The sequence below is a fragment of the Barbatula barbatula genome, assembly GCF_947034865.1.
Source record: "Barbatula barbatula genome assembly, chromosome: 8".
NCBI classification, from domain to species: domain Eukaryota; kingdom Metazoa; phylum Chordata; class Actinopteri; order Cypriniformes; family Nemacheilidae; genus Barbatula; species Barbatula barbatula.
The window spans coordinates 10,714,472-10,734,121 of NC_136771.1; the positions used below are offsets into that span (position 1 = coordinate 10,714,472).

The 19,650-nt window shown below is 38.2% G+C and overlaps 1 protein-coding gene across 1 annotated transcript in view; it reads right to left on the reverse strand.

Annotated features, from left to right (window-relative positions):
• Nucleotides 1-6,336: 6,336 nt before the first annotated feature.
• The window catches only part of vegfc (vascular endothelial growth factor c), a 38,413-nt gene continuing 25,099 nt past the window's right edge, over nucleotides 6,337-19,650 (reverse strand). Inside the window, exons 5-7 of the mRNA XM_079462761.1 lie at nucleotides 14,071-14,174; nucleotides 9,648-9,969; nucleotides 6,337-7,465 (exon numbers count right to left, since the gene is read on the reverse strand). Of these exons, the coding sequence (XP_079318887.1) occupies nucleotides 7,351-7,465; nucleotides 9,648-9,969; nucleotides 14,071-14,174 (541 nt within the window). The 3' untranslated portion in view covers nucleotides 6,337-7,350. The remainder of the gene's footprint in view (nucleotides 7,466-9,647; nucleotides 9,970-14,070; nucleotides 14,175-19,650) is intronic.

The window sequence follows — 19,650 nt, forward strand, 5'->3', positions numbered from 1 at the left end:
TATACTTTAATGTTTACAGTATACCTGGAGTCACAAACTAATGACTCATGGAGAACAAATAGACATAAACTGTGGCAGCGCCTGACGGAGACATTGCTCAGTCTGTTCAGTTTGTATTTAAAAGAGGCTGTGGTTTGTGTTGACTAAATAATTTATGAATAAAACAATCAACAGGCATGTGATTTGTCATTTAGTTTGAACACTAAGCAGTTCAGTATTTATTTTACTACATTTATTGAAGTATTTATTTTACTACAAACTGAAATGATGTTGCATTTAAAACATTTTCAACATCACCAATAACATATTTGCAGTTTTTTGTTTTATATGATCGCATAAACTATGGCTACAGGCTGAATCTCATGAGCCGAAACACACTTAGGGGAATATAAAGTGGATAAAATGTCTTTAGATAAAATATTATTCTGAACTTACTATAAAAACTATAAGAGAACTGTTCTCAGATAATTATTCTAAATCAAAAAATAATTCTCTCACCATCTTTGCTCATGAACGTGCAAATTAAAACGTTTCATTTTAAACATCCAACTGCAGCCAAGGGACATTAATAAAAATAAGCCAACACAATAATAGCATGAAATTTGATCAATTTGAAATTTATTTACCCTCTGATTGACAAAGTATTGTGTGACAGGTTGAACTGGTTACAGATATTTCTGACCATTCTGACTGTAATCTGATTATTTGATAGGATATCTTTTGACCACCAATGTAATATAGTGCATTATTTGGTTTCTTGCATTGATTCATGACTATTTACGAATGCACGTGCTTCGCTGAAAAAGAGGAATTTTGACAAAGAACAAAGCATGACAAAGAACACAGGAAAAACTGTTATTTTACGATAATTCTTTTTTATTTAACGGTATATTTCTGGCACCCCAGCTGCCGGAAAATCTATTTTTTATGGGATATCTTTTAAAGTCTATTTTTAAAATATGATAAACAGAGAAAACAATGTAATTTTACAGGAAAAAGCTTTTTACGTATTCTTTATATTTTTATATATGATCAAAACCCATCAAATTACAGAAAAAGACAACAACAAACTGAGAAAACCATGTCATTTTACAGGAAAAATCCCAGCTGCCAAAAATGTTTTACAGGAGTTTTTTTACAGTGTTTTCTACGGATGGAAGAGATATCCAATCGTGAAAACATCAAGCGTAGACATCAGAAATCAAGAATATGGTTTGAGATGCATATATAACGAAACTCGGAAAATTGTAAATTCAACTGTTTTTTACATCCACGTCAGTATATGGACATTTGTGAGCCATGTACAGTATAACCGCAAATCTTTCTGAAAATTGTGTGTCAAAATCTTAGTCCAACTTTCCAAAGTACATCAGGTGTACAGTAATAACTTGAAGCAAGAATGATTTCAACATTCAGAACACCGCTTGATATATCAAGGCAAGGTATGTTTAGGTTTAAATGACATATATGACGAAAAAAGGCCAACAGGAGAAATGGATGGTCTTTAGGAGAAGTTTGATTCCGTGGGTATGGGGCGTCTGTTGTCCCCTGACTGTTTCTCCACGGACGTACATGGGAAGCTTTAGTTGTTGAAAGGAAAACACCCTCCAAACTTGCCAATATCCACATCCTCTCTTTCTTGCCCTTTCAATTAATTTTTCATAACCACCTAATGGCTTCCTTTTCCCACAAGCTAAAAAAAACAGACCCATCAGGACACATCAGCGTTTATTCTGGCCTCTCCTTTCAGTGAGGCCTCAGTGGAATTTGCAAAAAAAGATGAATTTGGCTGCAGTTTAGTGCAGACAGTTCATTTATCCGCTGCTGTCAGCTTCTAGAGAACAACATTAAGACATCCGATGCTGTAGACCCCATTTCAAAACCTGTGTGGGATGCAGCTTCGGGGTCGACGTATGATTGATACACTGAAAGGCAGCGATGTGGGAAATGGGGCAGCGTCCTTCTCGCTCCTTTGAGAGCTGCTCCAGGAGTGGGTGTAATTTAGAGGAAGTCTTAATCTTACTTTCCAGAGAAGTGGTTTGGCGGCTTACTTTACGGTTGATGTTTTCATTGTGGTGGTGCACGGATTCAGGCCAGGAGGAAAATGTTGGCGAGGGTCAACAACCTGATCAGAAGGTCAGGAAGAGGGTGAGGTCTGTTTTGCAGAGGGTGAGAGACTGGTGCCAAAGAAGGATTTGTATCCTGTAGGTCAGGTTGACCAGGTCTATTGCTCTTGTACGTTGAAGTTATACATTTTAAGACTTTCTTTGGCACCATTTAGAACCATCATTGTCATTTATAGACAATCCATAGCTGTTTCACAGGACTACACATACTAAGGCATTGACGACAAGCCTCCTCTACAGACATTTGAGTGACATCAGGACAACCGTGACTCTCAGCGCTACCAGATCTATAACAGAAGTAGAGCCCCCCCCTCAGGAACTTATTCTGAAATGTCCATGATTTATGGCCCCTGAGAGAAGAGAGTCTGTTTCCCGGGCCAATCAGTCAGTCATTCTTCTGCCTCCATAGACTCTTACGTCTGTTAGCAACAGTGAGGAGTCATTCCATGTCTCAATTTGGGAAGTGTGTATATATACACAAGCACATATACAAAATCTTTCTCAATTACCATTTCAGCCCCCACAATGAATTCGGAAACCTAAGCCATCAACCTGAATGTTTTGGAATTAGTTTCATTACAGTATACAGTAAACAATTTTATGGGGCTTGACATGAAGCAAAAATATTTAAGTTTTCTTTTTACAGAGATTCAATGTAATGTAAGATAGCAAAAACACAATTTTGTGTCATCACTATTTCAAACAAAAGATTCAAATAAAAGTTTTTAAATAGCTTTTGTGTGACCATGTCTGTGAAAACCCAGTTTAAAGGGATAGTTCATCCGCAAAATGAAAATTCTGTCATTGAAAATATATTAACTCTAATTCCAAACCTGTATTATATTTTTGAGCACAACGTTGGACCCAGTGGCAATCCTAGACGTCTGGGGGCCCTAAGCAAACCATAGTGGGGGCCCTTGTCAGTTGAATTTAGATAAACATAACTGTAAACTATAAGAAATAATATATCAATTAACACACGAATAAACCTGAAAAACTAAATAAAACATTAAACTGACAGTTACAATTAAGTATAAAATTAAATTCACATTTTGATTAACATGTATTAATTATTTACCTAAAGTAACACCTGGCTCTGGAACCATCTAGCTGTTCAAAAAAACGTTAACAGGTAAATGCGATGTGTTTTTACTAATACAAATGAGTGATTAACAAAAATAAAACATGATAAAGACTTGGAAGTAAACACCCACTTGCTATAATTGGATAGCAGTTTGCGTGGTAAACTTAGTTGGAGCATTCTGTGAATTTGGTTGGACGTAACGTTAGGTTACACATTATCCAGCGATCTCTAACATAACAATAGTGACGCACAGTACAAAGATGTTTTACTCACATAAGATTGCTTCAGCATTCCCGGAGGATTAAAAAAAAATCTGCAAATTCAGAGCTGGAATGTCTTCCAATAAAATGTAACCACGCATTCCTAATGTCCGAATCCAAAGGAAGGTTATGCAGCAACTGTGTTCTTACACAACCAGATACTGCACAATATTTTGCGATCTTTAACGACATGTTTATTGCTTGCTGGCTCTATCTGGTTCCGCGCCACTTGTGTTACTTCATTACTGTCATTCACGAACCAGTGGGCGGGGCTACAGAAGCAGTCAGTGGTATTCTTCTGTGGAGGCCGTGTTCAACCTATCTATGAAATACTGTCGATGGGTGCATAACAGGACCTGCCGTACGCTGGTCAATAACAGTATAAATAACAGTTGTCATTTCAGTAACAGGGGCGTTTTCAGTTCGACACTTAAAAGATGTTCGCTTAAATACAACTACCTCTTATATAACAAAAGCTTGGGTTAAAATTGTTGTCTTAATTCATTGCCCCTAAATTCTATAATGCAGTCACCCTCTTGTTATTTCAAACCTGTATGCCTGACTTTCTTCCGCAGAAGACAAAATAGATTTAGAAGAAAGTTGGTAACCGAAGCACTGGCCATTCACTTTTATTCTATGGACACAAACAGTTCAACAACATTCTTCAAAATATCTTCTTTTGTGTTTTGCAGAAGAAAGTCATACTGTCATGATCGCGGGTGATGAGACACAGACAGAGGACCCAGGTGCAGACAGCGGGTAAGGACATTTTTTATACTAAATGATAAAACAAACACCCACGAGGGTGCAACATAACAAAACAGGGAAATATAACAACAAGACAGGACTAAAACTAACTACACTTAAACAAGACCGAAATTAACTTTTGACATGACCTACAAATAACACTAAACTAGACTACAAGACACAAGAACTCACCACACAACCACAATGAAACCAGCACAAGACAGAAGGCACAAGGGCTTTAAATAAGGGACCAAATCAAGAGGGGAACAGGTGAAGGGCATGAGTCAATAACGAGGAGACCAGAGGGCGGGAACAGAGATGAGACCGGAGAGAGTGTATGGAAGGCCATAAAGGCCATAACTGCCTCACTCCACACAAAACATGAGACTCTGTCATGATCCTGACACTAAACCAAGAGAAACATGACATGATGCGGCAGAATCATGACACATACAGGTTTGAAATGACAAGAGGGTGAGTAAATGATGACATTTTCTGTTTTGGGTAAACTATCCCTTGAATTGTCCTATAGGCCACTGTACATAAATCCTGTAAGCTGGTTTTGAGTAAGTGCCTCAAAACGTGAATGGCAGACATACGTGCACAGGCAGGAAGTTCGAGCGTGGACCTGAGAACAAAACCCTTTGAGTGGACTGCCAAGTCCCTCTGTAATGCTACGAAGAGATTCCACAATCAACTATAAATAAACACACTTGGCATCCCCCTAAGGTACATGAAAACAAATGCAAAAAAGTTTGTTGGTTTAATGCACAGATAATGTGCATACAGACAATAATATCCTAAGTGAATTTTCTAGTTTTGGAACCAAATGCATATTAAAATCCAGCAGAACTGAGTTAAGCTACATGCTATCCAGTTTGTGAACCAAATAGTCTCCCAGCTGATTTTGGTTGCAATGCTGGCATTGAAACAGGCACCTAACTGATGCCAGGTGTATGATACTGGACCCCACTCAGCTGAATAATACAAGCGGACATTATTGTTTTTATAGACTTTATTTATTTGATCACATGTGGCTGAAGTTTTCAGGACCACACACAGCATAACAGAGCAGCCTAATATATTTCTGCTTAATGACATTTGTTGACTACCACAGTTTTATATATATATATATATAATAAATATCCTCATTGTGCTGAATTTAGGTGGTCACATATTTTTGTTTGTTCTGTACACCTGTGTGACTTTCTTTCTACTGCATAATACATTGTGAAGAATGTTTGTAGCCAAACAACATGGCCCCCCATAGACTTCCATTACATAGACACTTCTCGAAATATCCAACATATTCAAGTCATATAGGTTTGGAATGGCAGGAGGGTGAGCAAATGTTGAAAGAATTTTCATTTTCTGCGAACTATCCCATCAAAAAATATCCAAAACTCGCTAACACAATAAACCACAAATCTATTGTCTGTACTTGTTTAAGTTTCTATCGCATTGGAAAAAAACTAAACAAGCACCAAACACAAATCCAAAGTCGATTTTGAAATGTAAACCTCATCTTCATTTACTGCTGTGAAAAAAACCAAGTCAAATCAGGCCAGACATGGTAACCCCCCCTTCTAAAATATTCACATCCACTCACCAGGTGGCTGTTTTCAGTTATTTCACGGTGAGTCCGCACATGTTATTTTTATCAGGTCTCTCTTGGGATTGTGCGGCGGATGCAGATGGCTTTGGTACAATCTGCTGCAAACCAGGCTACAGGGAAAGCCTACTTTCAGCTGGAAACAGATAAACGCTGAACAGTTTTAATGTATAACATCTATACATGTCTAAGTATATGCAATGCTGGGGGTGGGGGGTAATGTAATCCAGATGCCAAGTGATGCAATCCTAGATCTGAAATTCCCTAGAGAAACAGAGAAGGGGAGATCTGTGTGTGTGTGTGTGTTGGCTGGGGTTAAAACGCAAAGAAACGAGGAAACCTGCTGAAGTAATATTCTAGAAAACAAAAGACGAGCACATTTCTGAAATATCCCATCCAGCGACAGAAGATTATGGGTCCAGAGTGGGGCTACAGGGGGTTGCTATGGAATGAGAAACAGTGAAAAATCACACGCACATATTTGGCAGACACAGACGCAAGACCGGCATGGAGGCAGAGGTGATTTATTATATTTACAGTGTCATGGGTGAATATGAGGTGGATTTGGGCCAATCACATTTCTCGTATTTAAACATCCATTCTGTGCTTTCGATCACTCGCCGAAACGATTGTTGACTACGTTGCGCACTACATACACGACCAGGCCATAATGTCCAAAAAGGCCACTGATCTCCAAACCTAGAAGCCATTCTGCACCCCACCATCACACTTTCAACTGCATATATTAAAGGAGGCAGTCTGGAATCGATTGTAGGCTGAGAATCCGTCCAAATGCACAGCACATAACTTATGGGACTGCATACATGTAGCACCAGTTTTTAGTTGGTATTGGTTCATATCCAGACTTTAAAATCATTTGTCCTCTTAAAATCACACAGTTCTCCATGTACCACTGGAATGCACTGCTGCGGGGTCCTGGTGTCCTCGATTGTCAACAAGCAACGTTTCCAGCGCAAAAAGACACGTTGTGCATATTACCACCAGCTTGAATTGTCTGATAGAACTGAATCAGGATAGGTGCATATATATGGTAGACAAAACTGAATACATTTGAAACGTGTGCAGTATTATTTCAATAAGATAGTCTAGCTTATAAATAAGTTAACAATATATAATACAACTATATATTTTATTTTACGGGACTCGACATGATACAAAAATATCGATCACAGTGTTTTTCTTCGCAGAGATCTGAAATTGCTATGAATAAGGAAGTTTCAAAACGTTTCATGGCAATAAATTATAAAGTCAACATCTGTCAAATAGACATTTAAAACGACGAGAAGAACATGGCTCCAGCCTTTATACATCTCTATTGGTCCTTCACTCAATGTTTGATATGTGGACATTTTTTGTCTCCCATTGACAAATCGCTACACTGTGCAAGTCCACGTGACTGGCACATGTGAGTCAGATAACCAGCAGCCGAATATTAGCACTGATCCAAATGCCAGTGTCTCCGTTGGCATTCAGCGCCTCGACCTGCCCTGTTGCTCGTCTTTACTCCAGTCTCCCCCAGTATGTGGGTATACAGTGACACAGTTCTTCGCTGAAATACTCGTTGTCCTTACATCTCCGTTTCCTGGGCTCCACAGTACATGGCGCTCTGGAGCAACTAACAATAACAGAAAACATTTAAACATTAACATTTAAAGGTCTATTGACAGAAATGCAATATAATATACACAACTTTAGAGGTGTATAAAGACCTTACATAATGAAGCGTTATGTTTTTATTATCTAACCTTATAATTTCTATCTGTACACACCCTACATGGAATTCACAAGTTGTTCATACAGTAGCCCTAAATGGACAAACTGCTCTACAGAGCACATTTCATGAATATGTTATCTCCTTCTGCAAAGTAGCAAAAACATGGTGAAATTTTGGGCATGTGTCATCCACCGTAGTGCTTTGAAATGGAGGGGTGGAGTGAGCCGTTGGTTGCAACTCACAACCTCACCACTAGATGCCGCAAAATTTCATACACTGGACTTTTACACTAGGTATGGAAATTTCTATTTAAAAAAGCCATTTAAAGTAAAATTTTATAAAGTCATTTCAACATACAATAAAACATTTTTGGCACGTGGTTGATGAACTTAAGCTGAAATTTCTAAAGATATTATGATGAGTAAGTTGCAATAACTTGAAAAGCTAATTTGATTGTACCTAAAAAAACAAAGGCAGCTAAAATGTTTACAGCACATCCAAAATAGTGTTCATTTAAAAACAGATCTTTGCAGAAGTCGATTAACTAAACATTTTAAACAATTACAAGTTAAATTAAACTAAATGTTCCAAATTTTGATTTCCGTTCTTATATTTACAGCACATATGTGGCAGTAAAACGGACCCTTATGTTCGAAAGACTAGAAACACAAAGGTTTGGGGTTAGACAAGGTCAGAAAGTAAAAAGCCTAAAAAATCATATTATACAGTACTTTTTTGTAATCATCTGTGATGCTGTTTTAAAACATCCTTAGCCCTGTTTTCGGTTAAATGAATGTGGCAAATGATTTAATGAAATGATTTGTCAAACTGAAAAAAACATAACATCCATACATGTCATAATGTTCTATAGGCAGTTTGGTGAACATTTGAATATATTGTAATAAAAGAATGAGCCCATAGTTACATTTAATTCTGAAATTGTCGGCAGTACTACTTGCCCGCAAGCACAAGGTCTTGCTTTCCCAGAGCAGGGATCACCTCTTAGAGTCTAACTTACTACTCTGCAAAGTGAGAAGCCAAAGCCACTAGATGTTAAAAGTCCAGTCAGTAATATCTAGCGGCAAGGTTGTGAACGAAAACTCGGAAATCGCAAATTAAAAATCTACCAGCGAATTCAAAAACGATTATTTGCAAAAACGAAACTTTAAAAAATCTGTTTATTTGAAAATCATGTTACACTTGCCGATTGAGTTTATTGTTTTCATAATCAACGTGTTTTTTTCTTTCTTATTGTATATTTTTGTTCGTTTTTTTAAGTTTGTGTTAATTTTTATTGGCACAAAAATAATCCCGGCCCTGGCTTCAGCGGAATGCAGGAAAGGGGTCCAGATATAGTTTTCCATCTCTCTTTAATAAGTACCTCTGGAGAAGCATGTTTGATATATAAACATGAAACAGACAATATATACACGAAAACAGTTTTATTGGGCAATATGCTGTATTCAAATATGTTTAGAAACGGGTCTGAAGTTGCAACACAAAAATAAGCGATTACATCATGAATATGTTAATTAGCCTATGACGCCATCCAGCTCCACTGTTTTATAAAATCTTAGCAGAAACACTATGTTTTATTGTTGTAAATGTCCCGTTTGGACAGAGTGTGTGCAGTTTTCAAAGAGTTTAATTAAACGTTCATCTTATATATTTTGGTTTCATTTGTGAGTTACAGTATTAAAAATGTAACTGCATGTGTAAACTAGGCAAGTAATAGCAAAATATCGATTCGATTAATCGAATCGTAAACATTTCCGAGGTACACTTTCAGCTCGAAGCAATCGCATAACATGTTATTCATCTCTACAAATGGTTGATATTTGAAATGAAACCTCAGTTAATCATCAGTGGTGTCACATTAGGTTTGAGGGGATTCAGAATGCATCAGAGCTCCAGATGTGTATGAAATACAAATACAGTTCCAATAGCCTCGAGGAGACAGACACCAGCTGTAAAGCTCTGTCGTTAAAATATATTTTGGTGCTTATAAAAGAAAGTAGCCATTTTTCTGTCAGTATATGAAATAGCCATTATCTCACATTGAAAAAACAAGCTGATTTCTTACCTGCATGAGGCCGGGTGAAACCTCCTCCCTTTTAAGAAGCACTTGTTAGGGGTCTCTGTGCATTCGCAAACACATTTAGTGCGGTTCAGGGGTTGACTCTTAGGGCACACCTTGGCACAGGTGCACTGGCAGGTGTCCTTGTTGAAGCTCTGCTGCGGCCCGCAGGAGGAGGGCTGCACTTTGCACACGCACTGACAGGTGTTCTTGTCCAGGTAGCGGTTTGGTCCGCAGCCTGCTGTTCTCAGTTGCTTTCGACAGACACACTGACAGGTTTCTTCATCCAGCTCCTTGTTTGGCCCGCAGAAGTCCTGCTCAAATAAGTCTTCATAGGACAAGAAAAACGTTTTTATTACAACTTATTTTTACATTTGAGGAACTCTTTGGTCAATGCTATGGAATGTTTGGCGGATTCCCAGAAGGTTACGCAAGACCGATGTCCAGCATGCACAATTGTGAGATGTAACTTTTTTTGGTAATCTTCTGTCTGAAAAGTTTTTGTTTTTGCATTCCTTACATTATGCTACCCCCCAAAGACCTAAACAGATGTTTTCTCTACAACAGGCTAAAAACATTAAACTCGATGACTATTCAACTCTTTTGTATGAAGTGGCCTTGACTGACGAGAGGGCTAAAATTCCAGTCACAAATGTTTGTATTTTGTAATGATTTAACTCCTAGGGGCCACATTATGAGTAATAGGACTTTATCCATGGAAAGAGTTTATAAACGGCTACGTAAACATTTTGTTAACATGTTTTCGCTCTAGTGATGTAGTAATAACCTTGCAAAATGCACAAAATGTAGAAACCAGACGCATTTGTAACTAAGCTGCTGTAACAATCAAGATATGTCAATGGTTACAAGCTATTTATGCTTTGCGGTTTAAAATGTGAATTTTTGTTATATTTCTGCTTGGGAAACTGCTCAGTTACAGTAAATAAGAACTACACTGGGTTTCACTGGAAATATACCATGCTGTTCTGGTTTTGTCGGTGTGACCACAATTAAAAGGTTTTTTCACAATAGAGAGGGATTTTTAGCAAATCTTATTGTCACTCAGGAATCATCCCACACATATAATTCTCAAAATATATTCCCCTTGAGACATGAGGTTTTCTCAATTATCATATTTGTGTTTTAAAAGTGATGTGCAACAGTGTTTCATGCATTCTGACTTCTTTACAATGTTAAACGTGTTGTCTTCTCGTGTTTTAAATGGCCAACTTGTCAAAAAACGATTTGGACATATGAAATAGTATTTATGTGCTCGATATACTCCCACATCGTTCTTATAATTTTTTTTTGAACATGAAAATCCGTTTCGTAACAACTTTTCTTAGTCACTTATTAGACAATTCTCCCGAAAAAGCATGCCCACGCGTCAACCAAGAATAGCAGGAGAAGGAGCATGCGCAAACGTCAAGCAGCTGGAGCAAGAGAGAGAGAGAGTACTGCGTTCGCGAAGTTCAGCTGTGTTTGTTTGATAACTGCATTTCAGTGAGGAACGTTATATAAACGGTGGACATAACGCTGGATTTGAAGATCGATTGCAACTTATAAATTGAGTGGTCCCAGCGCTAAAAGATGCCGGACATGAACCGCACGCGGCCAGTCAAACTGAGTGCATGGTCTCAGTAACACATCTGGCGCTTGATGCACGCTGATCAATAATTGTATCCACTCGTTTCCGTCGCCCTGGTCAAATGTTGTTTATGTTAGAAAGATGGCAAGTACGGAGTCTCCGCAACAGTTCTCATGTTTGATGCACGTGCTTTTGTCTTTATGTGTGCTCATCAATGATTTCATCCACTCATCTCATAAGCTCCAGTTAAGTTGATGTTTGAATTGATACTGGTGCAGTGGAAGTCTCCACAAGTTCTAGCGTGTGAAACACGTCATATAAATGTATTAATGAACAATGAATGAGCAATTCATTTGTTTTAAATGTTAGTTAAAAATAAAACAATTCATGTAAGCTCTGGTCTATTATTACCGACAAATACAACTTTGATTTTAAATAGAAAATGTATTAGTCAAATTTGCATTTAATTAACAATGAATAAAAAAATGCGAAAATATACCTCATTGTCTAGTCTTGAACAATTTAACTTTTAATAAACCTTAAAATGTAGGTTCTTATTGTTATGGGAGTTTCTTCCCTGTGCTATCGAATATCGGTTTAGGTATCACAAGCATAGAAAGCATATGAAATTACACAACTGGAAACAAGTAAATCCAGAGTACTTGGCTGTTGACCCCCAATATAATTTGCTGTTGACCCCAAGATAATTCACTATTAGTGTAATAAGCTTTTCTGTCAAAGCACTGAGCCAAGTAAAGAAATGTGTGTCTGTCTGCTTGAGCAAAAGTGAATCACGGCTGAGTTTCACTCCCTAATCTCTACAGATGAACAGTGTGAAAATCTTTTATTTCACTGTGGTATGACTGTTAAAAGACTTGCCATTGTGCTGCTGCCACATATCCATCCTCTCCCGATCCAGCTGTCTCTTTAAATCAAACACAGCAAACCGATATACGTAAGCAGTCTGCATCTACACGGCTGATCTCACACATGCACTATATCTCTCTGTCTATTATGGGATCAGCTGTCTGCTTCTCTTACGAATTGAGTTTAGTGTTACACATTAGCCTGATGGTTTTCTGACTTCATTCGATTCCTAAGTGCATACTCCACAGGCACTCATATCTACATCAGGTTTGACCTGTCACATCTGCTCAGTGAGAAGAAGACGAGTGCGTCACTCCTGTGAACCTGCATTACATCATCCTCCACTTGGGCTGGAACTCTGAGTTTCGAGACCGGTTGGGAAGGTGAGAATGAGAAATTACTTTGTTTTAACCGAGCGCACTTTGGTGCCAATGTTTTTGTTTAGCTTGAAGGATTCTTGACCGATTGCCACAGTATTGCGAGGAGCTATTATGGCAGATTTCCCCATTTGCCGGTTTTGAGTTGGACTGAAGTGTTTGTTTTTGAGGCTTTGTTTTGTTAGCATGTAGTCAGGGGTGTCAAATGCTGAGTTTGATCTTTTGTGGCAACAATTCACAGCTGCTGCTCTTTGTCTACTTGAGAAAGAATTTCCTTCAACACGAACACGGTTGCACTCCTTTAACCAATTCACAGTAGAGAATTACAGTAGGCCATAAGAGGCTTATTGTATGTGCTACAGTTATCTTAGCACTGGCTTAACTTTAGACCAACTGGAAAGGTGTCGTGGGTTTGATGCAGGTAATACATGTGATCAAATGTAAAGCCTGAATACATTGTAAGTCACTTAAAACAACAGTGTTATATAACTATAACTGAAATATACAGTGGTTAAAGAGATAACCAGAGGGAATCTTTAAAGAGATAATAAGAGGGAAAGGCACAAGGCCTGTCACTTGAGTGATAACGACATCAGCTGTGGGTGCAACGGTCTCGCATCTCTCATGGAGGAGCTCCGGAAGCATAAGAGATGAGCGACAACAGTGAAGTATGAGAGAGGACCAGGACTGTATGTTGGGTTTTATTATGTTTGTATGGCCGGCAGTCACCCGTGAGGGATATGCCGGCATTTGAAGTTAGTTTTATTGTTTGTTTATTATATTAAATGTTGTGTTACGTTCGCCGGTTCCCCCTCCTTCCTTCCTTTTATTGAACTTTGTTACAGTGCTATATAGAACATAACTATATACTACATAACCGCCCTCAGGTAATGGTAGGGGAAACCACTTGTCATAATAAAGATAAAACACAAATATTTTAGGAATCTATTCAATATTTGTCTAAAACTAAAACTGTTATTGTCATTAATTAAGCAAATAACAATCTGAAACAACTAAATCATCAAAAGACCAGAACAAACCTGACTCCATGGGGGGCCTGGGTTTAGGTTGGTTCTCCCCCCCCAAAAGTGTTTATAACCTTTTGTTTCTCCATGTTATATTTATAAACCATTTGAACATTTCAATATCTCCACGCGCATACGTATATTGATCCAGCACAGAGCTCGCAAGTATCCATTTTTATTTATAGAATAGATGCGTTAAGTTTGTGCCTCTTTGTTAAAGATGAATTTACTGGTGTGCTGAAACGTTTCTACCTGCGTTCTGAAACGTTTCTACCTGCCTTATTGTTGCCTCTCTCTCTCTCTCTCTCTCTCTCTCTCTCTCTCTCAAATTTGTTATGCCCTGAATATATATTTATAAATATGTACAAACACCTATTCAAATAAATACAGCATCCTTACAACAAAGCCTAACTTTCTGCATTTGTTTAGAAAGACTGCTCAGGAATAAAAAGAATGTAGAAGAATGTCTGTCATAACTTACTAATGTTTAAGAACATTTAATTCAAGTGCACCAGGCACTATGAGCACGCCAAGGTTTTTTTATGCTATTAACATTATAAATTAGCACTTACCAGAATTTGTTTTTGACAGAAGAGTGTCAGGCATTGGCACACATCTGCATAAGCGATTACTCCAGCTGTGTGTTTTCGGGCATGTTTTATTTGCCACATGACATCTGTTGAGTAAATACGTGATTATTGAGACAGACGGTAGCGCAAGATTAAAACAAATAATTCACAATAAAAGCTCAAATACCACCCTCAATAAAGCCACTCTCAACAAGCAAATTACTAATCTGTAGGCAACACATTTTGCATGTTGACTTTACTGTTATAACTACGAAATGGATATATAATTCATAAACGCAGTACTTTTGATCACAAGATGTGTCCAACCTCGCAGCAAATTAGTCTTTTCTTGCTTTTCAGGATTTAGTAATAAATAAGATGGTCAACAGCTATTTTCAAAGGCAACTTAAAAGACGGTATGTTTTTCAGCTCATTCACCTCATCTCTTAACTAAACACACCTCGCTGAGTTTTATACCGTTTGGCTTAACTTTGCAATTTCTCAAGATCATCTCATTATCTGCTCTAGCATTTATTTATTGTCTCATGGCCTCAGACTTCAAGTCCAGACTGCAAGCTTTCACCAAGATAAACTTTACTCTGGCTTCTCTATTTTTAATTCGATAAATCTTCAAAATTGGATGGAAAGTGAGCGCTGCCCACAGAATGCATTGACACTGGTGTGAAGTGTTGTTTTGCCGTCTGGGATTTGATATTGCCTGCTGGCATGTAAAATGATATGAAGTAACTCATTGGGAAGAGACTTGTTTTGTTAAACCGTGTGAAAATGTTGTTTCTTTGAAGTTCTATGAATTTCAAAGCTACTTTGTCCTTTTGCATTGAGTTTATCAGTGTGTATGCATATGCTTCTAAACATCTGCTATACATAAACATACATCCACAGCTTTAAGGCGTCTATAAACTAGAAAAATCTGAGGCCTACTGAGATTTATTTTTTATAACATCAGCAAGGCATTTGAATATCGATTTGGGGGTCCTCCTGCCTCACACAAACCACAGATTGTCCCATCCAATTTTCTTCATATTTTGTTTTCGAGTCAAACAATTTAGCATGGAAAAAGTGCAGGATGGGACTTTAAGATGAAAACCGAACTACAGCGGTATCCATTCACACAAAAGCAGTGCATTTTTTTCCAGAGAATCCAAATTCTCTCAAGAATCAAGAGAATCTAGCATCTAGCATTATTGCAGATTACTGATAGTTCAAATTATCATTATCGGTGCATCTTAATTGACCAAACGATGAATCAGTCGACCTCTAACTGAAATTACTGCTAAATTGGGAGTACTGATTTACCAGGAATGTTATGTTTACACACAATCTGTTAACTGCAATTTTCTGGCAATTTACCAGTAAAACTGTATGTGTAAAAGGGGGTATAGATGGAAAGTTACAGAAGTAACAAGGATGTGAGAGAGACTGAAAACTACAGAGAGTGACTGTGAGCGATTACGTGCATCTGCAGTGACATGTGCAAGGAGAAAACTGATAAATTTGTTAGAGTATCATTTAGCTCAAATGTTACTGTAATACAGTAAGCATCCAGCATGGTCGTTTCTTATACCAGCAATCCTAAAACACCTCAAAACCGATCTAAGGACTAGAACAAATAGTTGCATAATTTACAGTAGTATACAAAAAAGAATGCCCTTTAAGAGAAAAGCAAGTTACTTCTGATTTCATATTGACGTTAACATAAAACCAGCTCCCAGCAACAATTCTGAACAAACCGTCATCTGCAGTAAAACTTACATACTCCAGACTGTCTAATAAAATTGAAAAGTCAAGAGCAATGCTTCTCTTGACCCATGACAAATTCCAACCACTAAAAACACTATTTAGTGGATCTTTTTGGAAAGAAAACTACAGAACAATACCTTTAAAATCGCTTATCCTCATACTGCTTAACAATAGTCATTTTAAGTACATCAAAATATCTTTGTAACATTCAGCAACACTATTAAACTCAGTGCTTGTTTTGTGACTTACACTGTGTTTACACCAAACGCGACCGGCACGACACAACAAAAGACATTAAAAACGCATTAGAACCCATTATAATTAAAAATGTTGTCCACACTTGTCCGATGCAACAAAACCATTAAGAACAAGCAGGTTGTCATGTCGTGCCTGTCGAGTCTGGTGTAGAAACGATGTAAAGCATAAAAAAGGTCCATATCCACAAAATATTTTAGTTTTGATGTTCCTAAAGTCAAATACAGACCTAAAGACCCCACAGGGGGACCCTCGCGAAAACCTGAGCTATTTTATGCTTCTGCTTGTATTCTGAGTTGTTCTAGATAAGCAAGCATACAACAACAGAAAATATATTGTGTTTACACTGGCCATTGAAATTGCCAGAAAAATCTATCACATGCTTGAATATTGACTGAAAACACTGAAATATTAATATGAGGGCTTGTGGGGGACCCCAAGATTTGTGGTCTATCACTGGTTTGAAGATGGTAAGCCCCATCTATTTATTGCTTTGTCACCTTCCCATTGCCTCTACCACTTTGCTCTTTTTAACTTGAGCAAGTTTAGTGCCTTGTGAATAGTGTCAGATCCCCAGGCAGATTTGGCCTCAGAGTCATCCAGCGCAAAACCAGTCTCAGATGTGGGTTTCCCCTCTGGAACACAGAGACAAGAGACTTCACGGTCTGCCCTCAACCTTTGCACTGGAAGATTTATGTGATTGCGTGCAAGTGTGTGTGCTTGTTAATTTGCATGTTCAGCCTATGCATCCCGCTGAGACCAGACTCGGATGTAACAGCTCGAGTTACGGGTCCACTGTCATTAACCTCCACTGGCTGAAAAGTGAGAGGTCAGGGCCAGTTAGCATGACCCCGGGCTGGATCAGGTCCAGGGGAGGACTATTCTCACACATAGATCAACCTTCTCTCCTATCCTGTCTGGCTGTCCATGAAATCACCACTTTTCCTTCTAGACAGCACAGATGATATATTACCCATGTAGAACTGTTTGTCATTATGGCGACGTTTCAGGAAACTTGAGTAATGATCTTGATTTTTAAGCTTGTGAACAATGTACTGTACAAAGGACATCACAATCACCGCTAAATGTCAATATGCTTTGCATTCTACACTTCAAACATGCAAACTATGTAAACAGATGTTGGCATAATTAGTGTTGCGGGTTGTTTACTTAGAAAAATCCAAGCAGGTTGTTGAAAGCCAATACCGTGAAATAAAGCAAATTGCAGACGTCGCCCCGAATGGGTTCAGTGATAAGCTACATGTACAAGGTACTCAATGTGTTTTCAATTACAATACAGTATGCTCGTGGTATAAGACAAGACATTCCTGAGAAGTGGAGGGGTGCTTATGTGGTCCACAAGAGGTGGAAGGCAACCTATCGGATGACTTACACGTGCACTTGCACCTTGTGTAACACAAAACAGATCAGTCCATTTAGTCTAGCAAGGTGTCTGAAAGATAACATATAAGCTAGGATAATGTAGAGAGCATGTTCCATATATGACTATACTGTCGTTCACGTTTATAGGCCATACTGAGACAGATTTCTGTCCTCACCTCTCCAGTAATTCAACTGCTCGGTCAATATGTCCCATATGTTGTTTGTTATAGAGAGCGGTTTCATTCCTTACTGGGGGCTGTCTGAAAAGGTCTTCCGCTCTTACTGATTTACATTTAAAAGTCTGAAGAGGTTGAAAATATCCCTCTTTCATATGGTCAGATAAATAGCACTACCAGAGATGGCCAGCCTGCACTTTGAATCACATTTAAATGTCAAAATGTCACTTGCTTTTGTCAAAGTTGTTCCAAACCTATAAAAACTGGGAAATGATTGACTACCATAGTAGGACGAATAATTTCATCATTTTTTGTTCTGTTAAACACAAAATTTGATATTTTGAAGAATTTAGGAAAGCAAACAGTTCAAGGGCACCTTTGACTGCCGTTTTAATTTTCTCTTCAATGGTTGTGAAATGTATGAAATGTTTATCTAAATAATATATTTCTATATTATTATTTATTATAGTAATCTATTTATAAATATATATATATATATTAGGGCTGTCAATAGATTCAAATTTGCACCCTTTTGGTGTGATTAACTGTGAATAATCGCAGACGTATAGTGAAATTAAACATACACTGTTTATTTTGTTTAACATGTTATTTTAGTGCTGCCAATCGATTACAAAAATTAACCAACTAATCAGACACAGCATTTATGTTTTTACCTACAAGTTTCGTTTACATTCTATTAATTTCACATTTTATCTTCAAATTCCCACGTATTTATTGTCGAGAGAGACATGGCATTGTTTGTTTTGGAAAGCAAACCTGTCTTCTCTCTTGACCCAGCCACCTCGTTAAGCTTTCCGCCACCGTTTCATTACCCACACCTGCCTATTGTGATTAGCCCTTGTTAGTTCCCATATTTAATGCCCTTGTGTTTGTTGTCCTGTGCCGTTTCATTTTGCAGGTTACCCTGATACGTTTGCCTTGTTACCTTGCCATGTGGAATATAACCTTGCCATGTTGGAGTATTACCTTGCCATGTTGGAGTGTAACATTGTATCGATGTCTTATTTTCCTAGTCCTGTCTGAATCGTGTGTTTAGTTTGATCCTGTTCTCTTGTTTTCTGGGGGGGAATTTTTTGTTTCAGTTATATTTTGTGCCGCTCTGGTTTTACCCCCAGTGTGCTTTTGTTTTGTTTGTATAAATAAAGTTATCCATCCGGCTTAAGCTACCCTGTCCCGCCCACCGGTCTTGGTGGCAAGCGTAGTAGGAGGGAGTTACTGTATGCGAGTCGGCTTCCGATGCTTCCATTCCGAAGCCAGCCACAGTCCCTGCCACATCTCACCAACCTGCCACAAGTCCAGTGGCCCGCACGAGGAGATGGAAGGGGCTCTTCTGCTCCGGTCCAACCGGCATCCAGCTCTGTCCAGCCATACTGCCTCGGGAATCTGTACTGCTACGTTGTTAATTAATTCTACATTTTTATTTAATACTGGTAGTACAATTCGCTAGGGTATGCGCTGTAAAACCTACATGTTTCTTTTATGCTGGTAGGATGATTCTGGCATGCATTGTAAAATCACCCTACCGGTTTATTTTGTTGATGTGGTTAAGATTATATAAAATTTTGCCCTCCGGTAGGAAAATCTGATGTGTAGGACAACTCGACAGAACACTAAAACGCTTAACAAGGTTTAACGTACCTAAACAAATGACCAGGGAAGCTCACATTCCTTTCAAGCCTTGTTATAAAAACAAGCAGCCTAGCCTTCCTTATAATGGGTTTTGGGAAATAATTTGTATTAAAAAAATTCTTTACTTGATCTATTTAATAAGGGCTCGTTCCCTTAACAGCATTTAGTGTTTATCACAAGTAAGGTTTGACAGAAATTTACCTGGTTGCTTACCTGGTTGTTGTTCAGGTCGTCAAACATAAGTACGTTCACATTCATATGGAGAAAATCACTTGCCGCCGTCCACTTGATTGAAAACAACCTTTCAGTGAGCTATTTTTAGAGTGTGCATGTGATGCCCGAATCGACACAGGCAGAC